This window comes from Cydia fagiglandana, chromosome 1 (genome assembly GCF_963556715.1).
Source record: "Cydia fagiglandana chromosome 1, ilCydFagi1.1, whole genome shotgun sequence".
In the NCBI taxonomy this organism is placed as follows: domain Eukaryota; kingdom Metazoa; phylum Arthropoda; class Insecta; order Lepidoptera; family Tortricidae; genus Cydia; species Cydia fagiglandana.
The window spans coordinates 29,968,490-29,985,376 of NC_085932.1; the positions used below are offsets into that span (position 1 = coordinate 29,968,490).

The 16,887-nt window shown below is 37.0% G+C and overlaps 1 protein-coding gene across 1 annotated transcript; it reads right to left on the reverse strand.

Moving 5' to 3' along the window:
• Positions 1 to 377: 377 nt before the first annotated feature.
• On the reverse strand, positions 378 to 16,539 carry LOC134671552 (uncharacterized). Its single transcript, XM_063529414.1, has 14 exons — positions 16,427 to 16,539; positions 16,103 to 16,280; positions 15,746 to 15,841; positions 15,421 to 15,503; positions 15,034 to 15,223; positions 7,535 to 7,669; positions 5,081 to 5,169; positions 4,377 to 4,492; positions 3,793 to 4,009; positions 2,722 to 2,860; positions 2,085 to 2,218; positions 1,639 to 1,780; positions 957 to 1,171; positions 378 to 549 (listed from the first exon to the last, which is right to left on the reverse strand). The coding sequence occupies exons 1-14, from the start codon at positions 16,471 to 16,473 to the stop codon at positions 399 to 401; spliced, it is 1,932 nt and encodes a 643-aa protein (XP_063385484.1). The 5' UTR covers positions 16,474 to 16,539; the 3' UTR covers positions 378 to 398.
• Positions 16,540 to 16,887: the final 348 nt, after the last annotated feature.

A 16,887-nucleotide genomic window follows, 5' to 3' on the forward strand; every position in this document is an offset into this window, starting at 1 on the left:
TTAGTTATTTTGCTTTTTTCTTTTTCAAAATACTTACTATACATATAATATTAATTCCTACTCCGTCTGTTTGTCTGGTACCACTTTACGCTTAAACCGCATTTGCTATGGATAGTGATTGAGACCCGGGGAAGGACAATCACCATCATCATACGCGCACATAACCCATAGCACACCCATAGTAAAATTGGAAGTTATTTATGACGAAGAAAATGGAGTGGATAGAAAAGTAAAATCTAGACATTTTACTATAACATTAGAGTAGGTAGAACTAGAAATTATAGTATTTGATAAACGAAAGAAATTTTTCAGATATTGAATAAAAGAACTCTTAAATTCACAAATATTCCTAAATAAAAATACAATACAAGTACACATAACTAAGGCATATATATAGGTTATTCGGCGAGGCCGACGGTGTTTTTCCACTGTGCGAGGCTCTCGGCCACCAGCTCGGCCCTCGCTTTGTAGGCCTCCTGCAGCATTGTGGGCAGGGTCTCCTTTAGTGAGCGGATGTATTCGTGCATGGCCGACAACTTCGCCTTCCAACTGGGAAATAAATTATATCTTTTAAATAAAAGTATTAGGAGGGCTCATGGGCGTCGCCAGGCGGCTGCCCCTCCCCCGTCCCTCCAACGTATTTTGACGGAAACTTACGAACGTGTCTTGCTATTTCAGTCTGTTTTGATACAAAAAGTACTGACTTTGACTGAACTAGCATGAGAAATACGAACGTTTCCAAGAAAATACGATGGAAAACAAACTGAAACAAGACATAATCACGTGCGCTCACCTATGCACGCCTCCTGAATTCCTCATCTTTTTCTCTGTAAGCCTGTAATTGGACAGTGGCTTCGGCCTCGTATCACAATACGAGGCCGAAGCCCCGGTCCAATCGCGGCGGCTTCTCAAGTGGCCTCGGCCAGCTTTGCCTTATAATTGTATTTTATACTTACGCTTCATCCTGTTTCTTCCAGAACACCATCTCCTCATGCACCTTCCTGAACTCCTCGTCCTTTTCCTTATAGGCCTGTAGCTTAGCGGTGGCTTCGGCCTCATATTGTGCCGCGGCGGCCTCTTCAGCGGCCTCGGCGGTGGTGTCGGCCTCGCGAGCTTGTTCCGCTGCGAGTATTTTTGTTTTTAAGTCCGCTATTGCGGTTCTGGCTTCTTCCTGTGAAGTTATGGAGGTTGGCGTTAATGATTTCGTACAAAACCCTATCAAAAAACCAATTTATAAAAATGACATTGTTACAATCAATCAGCAAAAATAAAAAAAATATATTATTGATATATATTATTGAGAAATTTTAGTAATTGTACAAGTAAATAATAAAATTGTGTGTATATTTTGGTGTAATACCAGCTTATTTTCAGAGAGCACAGAATGTTACTTCATGAAGATGCCATGCCGGAGAAATATTGGGAAGTCAGAACAATAGATTTCCATGGTAAATCAAATAATAACCCATTATAAATTGTAATTAAAAATACTTATCTCAATATTTCTGATAAATTTCACAAGAACTGGGTCTAGATTACTCTAGATAATGGAATAATAAATATTTAAAGCACACAAATATTAACTTTTAAAAGAAATTTGACTGGAAGACCTTTCTTTTGGTTAACATTACAACATACCAGTTTAGCCTGCCGTTGCATGGCGAGGTTGGAGCGAGTCCTGGCGAGCTGGGCTCGGCGTTGTGTGAGTTGGCTGGACAGCTGTTTCAAGGCTTCTAGCGCTGAACTGGCCGCTGATAAACTGGACGGATCCATCAGCTTGCTGTAAATAGAAATACCCACTGTAAAATGCTTATCTACGACAGTTACCAAAACATCTTGAGTTTGCGCGTTGAACAAGATATTAGACATAGTCACTTATATTTTATGACGATTGTTACGCGTTATGAAGTATATACATAAATACATCATGAAACCGTCTCTTAGTAAATCCAATCATTCATTTTATTTTAAAGTATTTCCATTTTTTTACTCCTGTATAATATTCGTTTCATTCGTTATTCTAATTTCAAAAGTATTTTTTTTAGAAGGGTTCTATGTCAAGACCTATTAATTTTTGTACTCACGTTTCGTCAACGGCCATCGCGGCTACCTGCGGGAACTGCGCGCTGAGATGGATAAGCCCCTGCTTGTATTCCACACAACTGTCCAGAGTTTTCTTCTGCCACAGAGCCAGCTCCGTTTCCCTGCTGTGCACCATCTGTGAACATATTAATCTTTATTATTTTTGCATTGTTTTAACAATAATGTAAAAAAAAATCTATTTTTTCCTAATCAGAATATGACACCAAATAAGCCCTTAAACTCTATTAGGGCCGCTTGCACCATTCACTTACTCGGGGTTAACCAGTTAAACCTGGAGTTACCATGGTTAGTAGTACAATTTGACACTGGGTTAACGGTTTAACCAGTCAACCCCGGGTTAGGGCCCCCCCACATCTGGCGCCTTTCGAGCGTCGGCATCTACAATTCTATGGCCGCTGCTCGACGCAACGTCGACGCAACTGCGCAGCGACGTCATTTTCCATAGCGCTGACCAGACGCCGACGCTAGATGTGGGGGGGGCCTTAGTGGGATGGTGTAAGCGGCGCTTAGTTAATTAGAACGGTACCATCGCCTACACTTTTAACTAATAGTTGGTAAATCTTATTACAAAAGGCATAAGGTCCACCGACAGACAGAGTGTTGGTGTTTGTATCTTACCTTAGCAATTTGTTCGGCCAGAACCCTCTTGGACTCGTAGACACGCGCCGCGTAGTCCACCTCGTCCAACAGACGGCTTCGCTCCTCCACCGACATAGTTTGCGACTCCAATTCTTTTCTCAGTTGCGCTGTTTCAGCACTGAAAATGACACAAGTTGCCTTTGAATAAAAGTACTGGTAGACACTTCGTTGGCCCAATATAACCATTTTTGGCACTTTTCCGTAGAAACAATTAACGATTAAAAAAAAAAACGCAAATATGTAGTATGCCAAAGAATCACAAATAATTCGTATTATAACCATCTGCGAGGATATTACGGTTTGTATTGTAATACAGTAAAATTATACATTTTGCGTTTGCGTCAAATCCGGTAGTTCTGATTTTTTGCAAGCTTGTTTATGATGTTGGCCCAATGAATAATCCAAGTTTGTGACCTCAAGCGCCGAACGCAACTTTGTCAAAAATCGAATAAACCGCAATTTTTTTTAGATTTGGGCGATTATAACCCTAAGTACTAGTTTTTGATAGTAACTTCCTAGGGTGCTTTTGAAGTAGACTAAATTTGCTACAATAAGACACTAGAATTGTCTCTGTACATCTAATATTTTCCGAGATAAAGCCTTTCAAAATTTTATAATAATGCGGTTTATTCGATTTTTGACAAAGTTGCGTTCGGCGCTCGAAGTCACAAACTTGGATTATTCATTGGGCCAACATCATAAACAAGTCTACAAAAAATCAGAACTACCGGATTTGACGCAAGAGCCAGGTTACAAAATTCGACAAAGTTACTGGATTATTGCGGTTTTTTAAATAAATAGATTTTTTCCCTGCTCCATACATTTTTTCCGAATTCAAAATTCCAAATCGTTCCAAATTCAAAAGTTACCACAATAATGCTGGGCAAAACCTATTTCAATCAAAAAATATTAAAAATAATAACTTTGGTTTCTATGTCAATGAGAGCCGAATTTTTATCTTTTATCTTATCTTTATCCTGAAAAAATCTGTACGAATAAATTTTGAAGATTTCATGATTTTATCCCATGATAAAAAGTGTTTTTACTTACGTAGCACGAGCAATTTCCACGTCCACAGCCTTAATCTCATTGGCCTTGTCTCTGGCCTCAGCTCGGGCCGCTTCGAGCATAGCCTTTCCGTTCTGTATGTTCATGCGCGCGCCGCGCAGCGCCTGCACGAGTGCGTCGCGTCGCGCGACTCGGCCGGCCTCGCTGGCGCGGGCGCAGGCTGATGACTCCATCTCTTCCGATAGGGCTTGCTCTTGATCTGGTAGTTAAAAAGTAAAGTAATGTTTAAAATATTGATCTTAATAACGGTGAAAACGAAATATTAATACGTTTCAATTTTCATAAAATACACTCAAAAACTAGTGTAATCCTTGACCTGAATTTCATTTTATTGACATTTGATTTAACCCCTTACCGCATACGAAGCCATATATGGCGGATATGATATTTAACTCTATTGACAGCTATTAAAGTTCAAATTTCAACAAACGGCCGATGGTTAGAACATCCGGTATCTGTTGCATCTCTAATTCTTACACAGACCGAGTTGCTTCACGCAGCATTTTCCTCGAAGCGATTCCGCTTTTATCACCCCCTAGATTAGGAAGGGGTCGTGAGATACTCACGTTTGATAGCTTCTTGGAGTTCTCGTATTTTCTCATCATCGGTGCCGAGCAGCTGTTTCAGTTGCTGCAGGTACTCCTCTGTTAAATCTTCGTATTCGGCATCCGGCATTTGGAACCTGTGTCATAATATATTACAATAAGCCAAAAATTTTTTTTTTAATAAAGTTAAAAAAAATATACAGGGTGTCCCTAGCCATTGGACAAAGCCGAAATACACATATGCATTAGGGTATTTAGACAATCGGTGTAGCGGTTACGAAGAAATTAACAAATTACGATTTTTTTACTTTGTAGCAACCTGTATCTGTTAGTTGCTCTTGAGGTAATAAATAGTATGAAACCTTCTTTTCGATTATCTTTTTTATTTATGACATTAATAAGTTTCTGACTTTTGACAAATGTCATCATTGCCGCACATTTTCAAACAAATTGTCAAAAGCACTGCCAATCATTAATACAGTGTGTTTCGTTTTGTTGTCGATTATTGGATATAAGTGATATAACTTAACTTTTGTTTGATAATTTTTTTTTTATCTTTTGTTCTAATTAAAAAAATATTACCATTAGAGCATTTCTGAGAAGTAACCCTACGTGGGATTTCAGGGTTTGTCCAATGGCTAAGGTCACCCTGTATATAGCGAAAACAACTAGAAGAAGAGTATGGCTGATGGTGAATAAAATTTCATTCTGTATAATATACGCACCTGATGAAGCATTTGCGGAGGTACTCGCGCCTCAGCTGGCTCAGATCGTCGGTGTCCCCGTACAGCCACTCGTCGCTCACTGGCGCTTCCTGCGGTCAACCGAGGGACACTTTCATATTGGCACTTGTTAACATTCATTTACATAAGCGGTTCACCACAAAGCTATATATTTATTTATGCCTTGCTTAGGTAGTGTGTGTACAAAAGGTCTTATGTGTAAATCATTACATGTCTCAATACCACCCTGTGAGGGTATTGCAATACACTTAAGAGCTAAGAACTAAAGTACCTATACATAATAACATTGAATATACAAATCTAATTAGTTAGGCATTAAAATTACAATTTAAATTAGTTTGAAAATATGATAATAATATCATTTCCATTGATTTATGATAATTTTATATTATAAGATATATCGCTATTAAAGAGAGGTGACAATATCTATGAACATTTTCAGCTTGTACGACCTCAGTGAATCTTTTGTCACTTCCTACTATTCATATAATTTTATACTCTTAGAAATAAGTTTTTGGCAAAAATTTCATATTTTTGCTGCTGTAGGTACTTTTCATTCCACATGCAACTAATACTCATAGAGACAATTCTAACAACTCCAAACACAATTACTTTGCGTTGCTTCATTACAGAGTTCCCATGGCCACCTCCTGTCTTCATCAGCAGATCAGCTCCATGTCATCATAATCCCACCAAAAACATAAATGTAAAAAAGGAGAGCCAAGTTCAATACAAAAATTATGCTTGGCTGTGGGGCTCGCCGCAAAAAGAATGGAGATCTAAATGAGTGCCACTGCCAAGTTCTATGCAAAATCCAAATATGTATTTATAGGAACAAAATAACATTATAAACAAGTATTAAACTCTATTTCCTTGCTTTATTGGATACCTATAACAATTGCTGTTACTTAAAAAAATGTGAGATCTTAAAGTAGGTTAGATTTGACTTGGCCAGTTTTCATTATATCAATCATTTTATATATATTGTAATTCTGATAAAACCTGGCCAAGCCAAATCTAACCTACTTTAAGATCTCACATTTTTTTAAATAACAGCAATTGTTATAGGTATCCAATAAAGCAAGGAAATAGAGTTTAATACTTGTTTATAATGTTATTTTGTTCCTATAAATACATATTTGGATTTTGCATAGAACTTGGCAGTGGCACTCATTTAGATCTCCATTCTTTTTGCGGCGAGCCCCACAGCCAAGCATAATTTTTGTATTGAACTTGGCTCTCCTTTTTTACATTTATGTTTTTGGTGGGATATCAATACTTTTTGTAAAGAAAACTAGGCAGGTATTGAGATTTAATGTTTTTTCTTGTGTTTCCGCTGTATGGTTTTTACTTCTGTTCTTTGTATAATTATGTGGTACCGCGCGCCGCCGACGACACACCGTTGGCCGGTTGTTTAGAGCGTATTAAAAGTTTTTTGTATGGGGACACCACTTATTTTTTGACTAAACTTTATTTTAATATAGCAAATATAATAATACATATATTGGGGTAGTTTCAAATATCTGCTTGTAACGGTTCCAACGCTACAATAAAAAAATATTTTTTTGTATGGGGACCCCCCCTATTTTTTAACTTTTTTTTATTTTTAGATTTTTTCCTACGCTTACACACAATAACCGAGCTGGATTCCAAATTTCATCCTTCTAGGTCATCTGGAAGTAGGTTAGGTTTAGGTACTTATATCAGTCCCAATAAAAAATGTTTTTTTTGTATGGGGACCCCCCCTATTTTTAAACTTTATTTTATTTTTAGATTTTTTCCTACGGTTACACGCAATAACCGAGCTGGATTCCAAATTTCATCCTTCTAGGTCATCTGGAAGTAGGTTAGGTTTAGGTACTTATATGTCAGTCCCAATAAAAAGTGGTTTTTTTGTATGGGGACCCCCCCTATTTTTTAACTTTATTTTATTTTTAGATTTTTTCCTACGGTTACACACAATAACCAAGCTGGATTCCAAATTTCATCCTTCTAGGTCATCTGGAAGTAGGTTAGGTTTAGGTACTATAAGTCATAAGTCAGTCTTAAAATTTACGACTTTTTGACCTTCATACCTTTATAACCGTTTGAGCTAGCTTCATGAAATTTGGGCTTCTAGATATCCTTATGGATATAATTAAACACACGTAGTTTTATGTGTTTACGTCAAAGATGTTTTGAGTTATAGAAGGGTCAAAAGTGGCACCAAGTGGTTCGTGTAATATTACACTCGGCGCTGGCTAGCCAGTTCCTTTGCTTGAACTTGGCTTGACACGCTGCCGCGTGTCTAGATATTGCATTGTCATCCGATTTACATATGTATGCAAAATTTCAGACCAATCGGAAATCTGAAAGTGGTCTTTGGCTTCCAAGATTTGATCCACACTAACATACCAACAGGGCAAGTTAAATAAAATCACTGCTTAGTATACGTACAATCCGCCGTAGTAGATCCAACAGGTAAGCGATGAGCGCCAACGCCTGCGGGAAGGCGTGCAGCGTGTTGACGGCCTTCAGCCAGGACTTGGACACCGTGCCCGGGTACAGCAGGCGCTTGCACATGTGCGGCAGCTGCAGGAAATAAGAAGCAATTTCAAAATGTGATGAAGTTTAGTAATTACATTTTATAGTGACCCAAGAAATTGCCTAAGTTACAAAAGTTCTAGATAGTATAATTTCGAAAGCATCTGTCTAGGTTTTAGATAATTTTGTAACAAACTGTAAAATTTAATTTAAATATACTTTGGGTATGGAACCCTAAAAATGTCTTTTTTTAACACATTCAGTGCTAAAAATTCGCTGTGTGGGTTCCGTTTGTATTGGAAATGGGGCGCTTGACACTGAAAGTGTTAATACCTTAAAACTTTTAAAAATTAACTGCTTTTCTAAAATTATTAATAATATATAATAATATATAATATTTATTTATTAATATATATTTGTTAATATTTATTTATTAGACTTATTTAGAGCTTATAATGTTTACTTCATTTGAAGTAGGACGTTGTTATGCTATTCGCAGCCTTAGGGATGAATTGACTGTTGAACAACTTAGGATGGTGTACTTTGCTCTTGTAGAATCCAAACTCCGCTACAGTATAAAACTTTGGGGCAATAGCTACAGATACAACATAAATCGCGCTTTCGTGGCCCAAAAAGATGCTATACGTGCTATCACTAGGCTTCCTCCATGGGGAAGTTGTAGAGAACACTTTAACCTTTTGGCCGCCGGACCTAGTCCGCAAAGACGCTCACTCACACGCCAGAGCAAATTTTAAGTAAACAACTAATAAAAAGTTTAGGGATTGCAAATAGTGTTATCGATATTTACAATTTATGGTAAAAATCTTTTCAATTTAGCTTTGTTCTTATCCAGCTTTAATTTATTTCCAAATTGCCAAAATTAAACATATGTTTTACACCCGAAAATGTTTAAAACATAGGGATTTATAATCAAAAACAACCACTAAACAATGTCGATTCAAGACGTAATATCGCCGCACTAGGCTGTACGAGAAGTCTTTTATACAAGACAACGGCGCGCATGGACTGCCCGCAGTGCAGACCGACAAGGACTGTTTCCGCGCGGATTAAGTAATAATAGCCTCTAGGTCAACGGCGTAAGCGCTTGTCGGTACGTAAACTTTATTAGCGTAACGTTAAAGCCGCGCATCATGTGTCGATAACGTAAATATACCGGAACTGTTTTGGTGAAAATTACACGTGGGTTGAATTTTCAATGAGTGAAGAAATTATTCCGGAATTAGAATCATTCATTATAATTTCAGTTTGGTATACATTAATCTACTAAAATCTTACCAAATTAACGACGAATTGTTATAAAAAAATAACACATTGATGTCAATGTTAGATAGGTACTTACTTTTAACAAAAAACTAAAGTCTGATAAATAGGTATGTCCATCTGTACTAGTCTTATACGAAGCGGTCGTTGCGGTTTATCCCTTCCCACTACGACGCTATCAGCTCAAAATAAAATCAATTATTTATTTTATTTATTTATTTATCTTTTCTGCAATTAGTCAACAATCCACAAGGGGAAATTTACTTGTCTGACCCTAGTTTTTACAGCTAAAGAAGCTGCCTGAACTTTACATATAGTTATTATGCCTATCTGTCTCTCGTTTTACGTATTCTAGTAAGTAATTACCTACTCTTTACCAACAATTGGCGATTAACAAGGTTTCAAATACTTAAATAAAAACATATTTCTGACTTTATTTTACTTTGAAAATTCCCATATCGAGTTAACATTCCCATCCCTAGCTGTCTTGTATACAAGACAGCGGCGTCGAGGGACATAAAAAACGTTGAAATTTGGAGCAAGTTTTTTAAATGCCTTATTATAAAAGAATGGATTTACATATTTGTTTAAAATGCAAATAAATGAAAAAACAAAGACCTAAAATATGAACAAGAGTGTAAAAGAATTTGCAATTGATATTATTTTTGTTTTATAGCTTTAGTGACATTTTTGGTGCTTCTAAGATATCTAAAATAAATAATAGCTGCTCGAATATTGTACTTACATTGAGATCTTTTATTATGGTGCTAATATGGCAATTTTATTGGATATTTAATGTTCACTCGTATGTAGGAAAGTATTTAGATTATATTACAATTTATTTCTGGATTGATAATGAAATTTTAATGAGATCTCTCAGTGATATTGTTAATAATATCCGACAGAAATGTGTATTTAAATTGGAAGTAATTGGAATATTTCATAAATATGATATTGTTTTGGCAATGAAACTCATTTTATCACTACTTGACATGCACACTATTCTATTCTACATAGTAGCATCCTGCTCACACAAAAATACTAAACCCCTATTTAATCAATTTGGTATTTATTTTTATTCAAAATAAAACACAAGTATTTTAGATTTGGGCATTTTAATGCAGGATCTTTATGCAGTCTGCACAAACATAATGAGTTTTCCGTCGCAGTGGAGCAACATAAACCGGAAATCATTGCTATAAATGAAACCTGGTTGCAACAAGGTCAGGAAGAACGTGCGCCGTCTGGGCCGGGGTATAGGTTGCGACATACCCCTCGCAGGCTCGGGACAAGAAAGGGCGGTGGTGGAGTTGGTTTTTATATTAAAAGTCATCTAAATGCGCGTACCTGTAAGTGCCCAACTCATCCTGACGTGGAGCAAATGTGGCTAAGAATCAAAATAAATAAAACTACCTTCATGATAGGAACAGCCTACCGTCCACCCTGGCTTAGTTTGGATATATTTCTGGACGCGCTTAGTGAAACAATCGTATCATTTTCACAGTATGACCATATCATTCTCAGCGGTGACTTTAACGTGAATCTGCTGGACCCGAATGACTGTAAGACCAAGCGGCTGCAACAATTTTTAGCTTGTAACAATTTACTTAATTATATCACTGAGCCAACGCATTTTACAGAGCACAGTTCCACTCTCATCGATTTAATCTGTTCTGATGCTACGATTCTTAATGCCGAGGTTGATCATATTGAAGAACTGGGTGGCCACGCAATGGCATTCATTAACGTAAACATTAAGACACTCAAGCCTGCGCCAACATTTTATTTAAATAGATGCCTAAATAAAATAAATTTGGAACACTTTAATCGTCATTTAAGCCAATTACACTGGCAAAATATCACAGGTCAAGGGTCAGTTGAAGACAAGCTAGTTTTATTCAACAATTATGTTTTGGATATTTTTGACTCATATGCTCCAGTTAAGAAAATAGTCATAAAAGAAGCAGCCAAGCCATGGCTTACTGACAACGTTCGTTATATGATGAGTCTTCGTAATGAGGCACATAAAAAATATAAACAAAGTAAACAAGCCTCTGATAAACATAATTATAAATCATTAAAACACCTGGTAAAGACTAGTTTGCATTTTGAACAAAAAAACTACTTCGAGCAGCATATCAATAATAATTTGAAGAATCCTAAAACTCTTTGGAAAAATTTAAAAGAAAATGTAATTCCTAATATTAAGAATAAATCGAGCTTGCCACATATATTCAACGATCCCACAGTTATAAATAATCATTTTATAAAGGTTCCAGGCAGTGACGTGGTTGATGCTGTCACTTTAACGTACTTTGATACCCTACGATATGGCTCTTTCACTTTTAGTCTCAGTACTGTCGACGACACGTTCGTAACCAAATTGTTACTTAATACCAAATCTAACGCTATGGGGTATGATGAGATTACATTCGACATGATATTAATGACACTTCCACTGACTTTACCAACAATAACGGACTTGATAAACACTTCCATACTAACAGCCGAAGTACCTTTAGTCTGGAAGACAGCCATAGTTCGCCCAATACCAAAAGTAAACGACCCAAGGGACCTAAAAGATTTGCGCCCTATTAGTATCTTACCTTACCTATCGAAAATAATGGAAAAGGTAGTGTATGATCAAGTGTCAAAATATTTAGAATCTAATAATATTTTACCCGAAAACCAATCAGGCTTTAGGAAGAAACGAGGTACCTCCACAGCCCTCCTTGATGTCATTGATGAGGTCCTGGCGGCGCAGGATATGGGAAAGGGTACGATAATGGTGTTATTAGATTTTTCGAGGGCATTTGATTGTATCAACATTTCGCTTCTGCTTTCTAAATTACGCTATTATGGTTTTGATGATCATTCAGTACGCTGGTTCGAAAGTTACTTCAAAGATCGTAAGCAAATCGTTAAATTGACGGGTGGGGATGGTTCTTGTTCGGCGTCCAATCCATGTCCGGTAAATAGAGGAGTCCCTCAGGGGTCCATTCTAGGTCCCCTTTTATTTATCCTATATAGCAGTGACATTATAAATTGTATAAAGCATTGCAAATACCAGCTATATGCTGATGATTTACAAATATTTTTGTCTTTCCACCCCAGTGATATCGCTTCGGCAGTAGAAAAGGTAAATGATGACTTAAAACGATTATCAGGATGGTCCTCTACAAATTGTCTCGTATTAAATCCAACAAAGTCGAAATACATGGTGCTCGGGTCTCAAAAACAGGCAAATGCTATTATTAATAAAGATCCAATTATACTGGTTAATGATGTAAGGGTAGCTCGTGTCGATGAAGCAAGAAATCTAGGACTTTTGTTTGATACTAATCTGCGGTTTGAAAATCACGTGGTAGAAACCGCTCGCAACTGTTTATATCGCTTAAAACTTTTATATAACATCCGAAACTTTCTCAGTGTCAACCTTCGATTGAGACTCTGTGAATCCTTGGTTTTATCCAAACTGAATTATTGTCTCACTGCACTTGGCCCATGCCTTCTGGCTCGTTCACAGCGTCTCATTCAAAGAGTACAAAATGCTTGCGCGAGATATTGTTTCAAAATACCTCCTAGGACACACATCACACCATACCTTAATAACTCGGATACGTTAAAAATGGCCGCTCGACAAGAACTTATGTTTGCATGCCTGCTATTTGACACTATCCAAACGAAACAGCCCTCTTATCTCTTTAAAAAACTCGTATGGCTCTCTAATACCCACCACCAACCTAGAACGTCACGAGCGGTCGTTTTACTGGTTCCCAGGCACAGCTCCGCTGCTTTTAGGGGGAGTTTTCGGTACCGTGCTAGTAAATGCTGGAACAATATTCCTCCACCGATCCGTCGCTTACGAAATAAACTTAGTTTCAAAAACAACTATCGTCTACACCTTTTAAAAGAACAAAAAGAAAAAGGCTGAAACTCCCTTGTCTTCATTCATTCATTCATTTTTTGATGTTTCTTTAAATGTACTTATACTTATATATATGTCACTTATGTTACTTTCACGTAAAAAACCAGATCACACAATTTAAAAGATATTGCCGCGACTCGCATATATACACAATTACACATACTAAATCACACTAACACAACACTTACACAAATACTACATAAACATAAGGTACATCATAAAGCGTTGCACATTATGTAAGGTCCTGGCAGAATATCAGCGATGTGGCTTGCCGCATCATCATGCTGAGCCAGCGCCAATTCTCTGCCACGACACATGGTTATGTCCTTTTTTGTATAATAGTTTATCGTGTATAATAGTTTTTCTTTTAATTTAAGCTGCATTTAATAAATCTCTCTGTGTAATTACCATGTATGTTGTGGAAATGAATAAAGTGTTTATCTATCTATCTATCTATTTTCACATTAACGGAGTGGTTGAATTTGTGTCTTGTATACAAGACGACGGCGCCAGCGTATCGTTTTCTCGTTGTCTTGTATACCGGACAACGGCGGTCAAAGGGTTAAGAGTCTGAGAATACTTACTGTACCTAGCCTCTACATACTAGTTCTTTTAACGGATGTTATCAAGCATCGAAATCGTTATGAAACGGAATCCGAAATGGTGTTGCGGGAAGCCTCTAGGACTAAGAACTTGACTCCAAAATTAGCTCCGAGACTGGAGGTTGTAGAACACAGCGCCAGAGTTCAAGCGGTCAGATTGTTTAACAAGATGCCTACAGATTTTAAAGTTTTAAAATGCGCCGCAACTTTTAGAGATAAGTTAAAAGTATATTTGTTAGAAAAATGCTGTTATGACATTATAAATAAATAATAATAAATAAAAAGCCTTTTATTTCCTTTTGTTATACATAAGTTTGTTAATATATTTAAGTTGATTTAATTTGTAGGAACCCGTTAGGTGAAGGCCTCTTCCAAAGATATCCATTTTTCACGGTCTTGTGCTATTTTTTTCCAATTTGGACCAGCAATTCTTTTCATGTCTTCCTCCCAGCGCATGTTTGGTTTGCCTTTTCGGCGCTTACCGTCTGGGCCTTTCCAGTTCGTGACTATGGCTGTCCATCTGTGGTCTTTAAGGCGAGCCACATGTCCAGCCCATCTCCATTTTAGCTTTCTAGCGTGTTCTAGAGCATCTATTGCTTTTATTGTGGCTTTTATTTTACTATGTCTTATCTTTTGTATCTTTTTTATGTTCAACATGCTTCGTTCCATTCCCCTCTGGCAAGTAATAATTTTATTTTTTATTTTTTCTGTGAACTTCCATGTCTGGCAAGCATATGTTAAGCTGGGGATGAGGCAGGTGTCCATAGCCTTCTTTTTAAGAGTTATTGGCATGCTACTTTTAAATATTTCTTTATAAGACCAATATTTGTTCCATGTATTTTTGATTCTTCTGTCAACTTCTAGTTCATTGTTCTTGTTGTTGAAACCAATCTGCTTTCCTAAGTATATATAGCCGATGGTCCTGGGTTCGAATCCCAGTAAGGGCATTTATTTGTATGATGATACAGATATTTGTTCCTGAGTCATGGGTGTTTTCTATGTATTTAAGTATTTGTATATTATATATATCGTTGTCTGAGTACCCACAACACAAGCCTTCTTGAGCTTACTGTGGGACTTAGTCAATCTGTGTAAGAATGTCCTATAATATTTATTTATTTATTTATTTATTTATTTATTTATTTATTTATTTATTTATTTATTTATATAGCTTTCAACATAGTCTAATGGTTTGTTGTCTACATTTGTTTGTTATGACATTAGTGATTTTTAATGTAACACTTATTATTTATTGTTGCTGACATAAACTTATATACTTAATTGATTATTATTTATTTTCTTACTTTATTATGAATTTGCTGTGGTTGTTTGTTGAAACGTTTAATGTCATAATAGAATTTATTTATTGAATAATCATGTATGTCTTGCATGCGTTTTTGTTTTGTTCACTAGGTTAATCATAATTGTATATATGTATATTGAATATTCAAACACGATGTAAATTGTTCTTGAATAAATAAACTGAAACTGAAACTGTACTACCTCATCAGAGATGACGGGAAGTTAATACATTGTACTGCCTCTTTTTTTCAAAATGAGGAATTGAACCGACTTTGATTGAATGAGGGTTAGTCGTTTACCTTAGTGACGTAGTTGTCGTTGTTGAGCTTGTCGTCGCCGGTGATGGCGGTGAGCAGCGCGCCGGCGACGTCCACGAAGCGCGCGATGGTGAGCGGCCGCACCAGCGCCGCGCCCGCCTCGCCGCGGGCTGCGAGCGCCTCCTGCACACGGGACAGCTCTGCTCGCTGCCACGCTATGTTTGCGATTGGTCTGTTTAATGATCACTGATTAATCATTTGACTGCCAGTTTTTGTTGTATGTTGCTAGAGGTTACAATAGAATTAAATTAAAGAGCACCATAACAAAGTTGGTCTAAGTCAGAGTCATGTAAGTAGGCCTAATAATATAAAGCTCTTTTGTTTCGGTTCTTACCTTACTTACTCTTATTTGAAGTCAATAATTCTTACCTTTGATCCTTGACTGTGACACAAGCAAGAGCCCTGTCAAGAGATGCTTCCCAGCCACGGGATCTGTCTCCTGATGGGGTGCGCTGTAAATGAAGATACAAATACCAAAACAAGGTTGATTTTTATTTAATTTTTTTTGCAATTAGAGTTTTTGCTGTCACCAAACAATTTACTTAAATATGGTTTAATGGTTTGCAGAAATATTGTTGAATGACATAGGTGATAGTCTTATACTCATCTCTTGATTATGATCACAATGTAAAGATTATAATTAATAACATGTTCAAAGCATAGATATGTAAAATAGTATGTGTTACAGTCATACCACGGGTGTAGTAGTAGGCCTCAAGTATTGATTGTTTCTGAGTGGGGTAGTAGTAGGCTGGCCATAGCGGGAGTCTCCTTGCTGGGAGCGGGACCGCTAGAAAATGTTAATATCATAGCAACATTCAATATTCGGATTGCGGTTAAATCAAGAAATTAAGTTACTTGAAAAATATTGCCAAGGAGGAAACATGAATTTAGCATGATGAGAAAAGGAATGCGAGAATTTGATCAAGTACTTAATGAACAGGACTATCTAACTTTGTTTTTCTTTGTCAGTATTAATTCTTAACATTTAACTGCGATATATTAATCATTAATAAAAAAAATCCTGCATCAAGTGCTTTTTTTTACTTACCCTATTGACAGGCAGCTTGGTAGCCGAAGCCTCGCGACTCAGCCGGCTGACGGCGACCGAGGCGCGCCCCGGCTCGGCGCTGCTGGACCGCGGCCCCGTGCCGCTCGGCCGCCGCGAGTCCGACAGACGGTCGGTAGAACCAAGGCGACGGGGCAAGAACGACTGCCTGCCTTCCATTCTGTATTATCGAACATTTAACTCCACATTTCTCCACTGAGAAATCAGCATACTCAGTTTATTAAATATAAAGAAAACTTGTGATAACTTGGTGTTAATTACTGTGAATCTCGAGATATTTGTAAGAAACGTTTTGAGTAAGCTTACCTTGATTTTCGGGGAGCCTGCCCCGGGACAAATCTTGTAGGGATCATAATAAAATATTGTTCACTTAGATATTATAATAATTCGACAATAAAACAACAATCACAAATCACTTTGTATCGCCAACGACAGTTACACATTTCAAACTTTGTTTTGTTGTTTGACAGTTTACAGCCAGAACATTAACGATGCGTTCATAAATACAAATAATTTAACAAAATCATCAAAAATATAATCTAAAACTTTTAAATTTTATTTAATTCTTCTATAATTTTCTGCGTTTTATTAATTATTAAAGGCATTTTTGGGTCCAAGAGACATAGCTTTACAAAGCTATTGAAATCTGTAGGTAAGTCGAGTGTGCCGGTTTTACCTGCGTGTGAAAAAAAAATGGTTATTATAAAACTTGGTCAAGCAAATCTTGTCAGTAGAAAAAGGCGCGATATTCAAATTTTCTATGGGAC

Bases quoted from the DNA above. Each gene is read 5' to 3' on its own strand.
- LOC134671552 (XM_063529414.1), bottom strand. From the start codon at position 16,473: ATGATCCCTACAAGATTTGTCCCGGGGCAGGCTCCCCGAAAATCAAG. The intron at 1,781-2,084 runs GTGAGTACAAAA...TTCTATTTACAG, and splicing joins GCGATGGCCGTTGACGAAAC to CAAGCTGATGGATCCGTCCA. The intron at 550-956 runs GTAAGTATAAAA...TTTATTTCCCAG, and splicing joins TGGAAGAAACAGGATGAAGC to TTGGAAGGCGAAGTTGTCGG.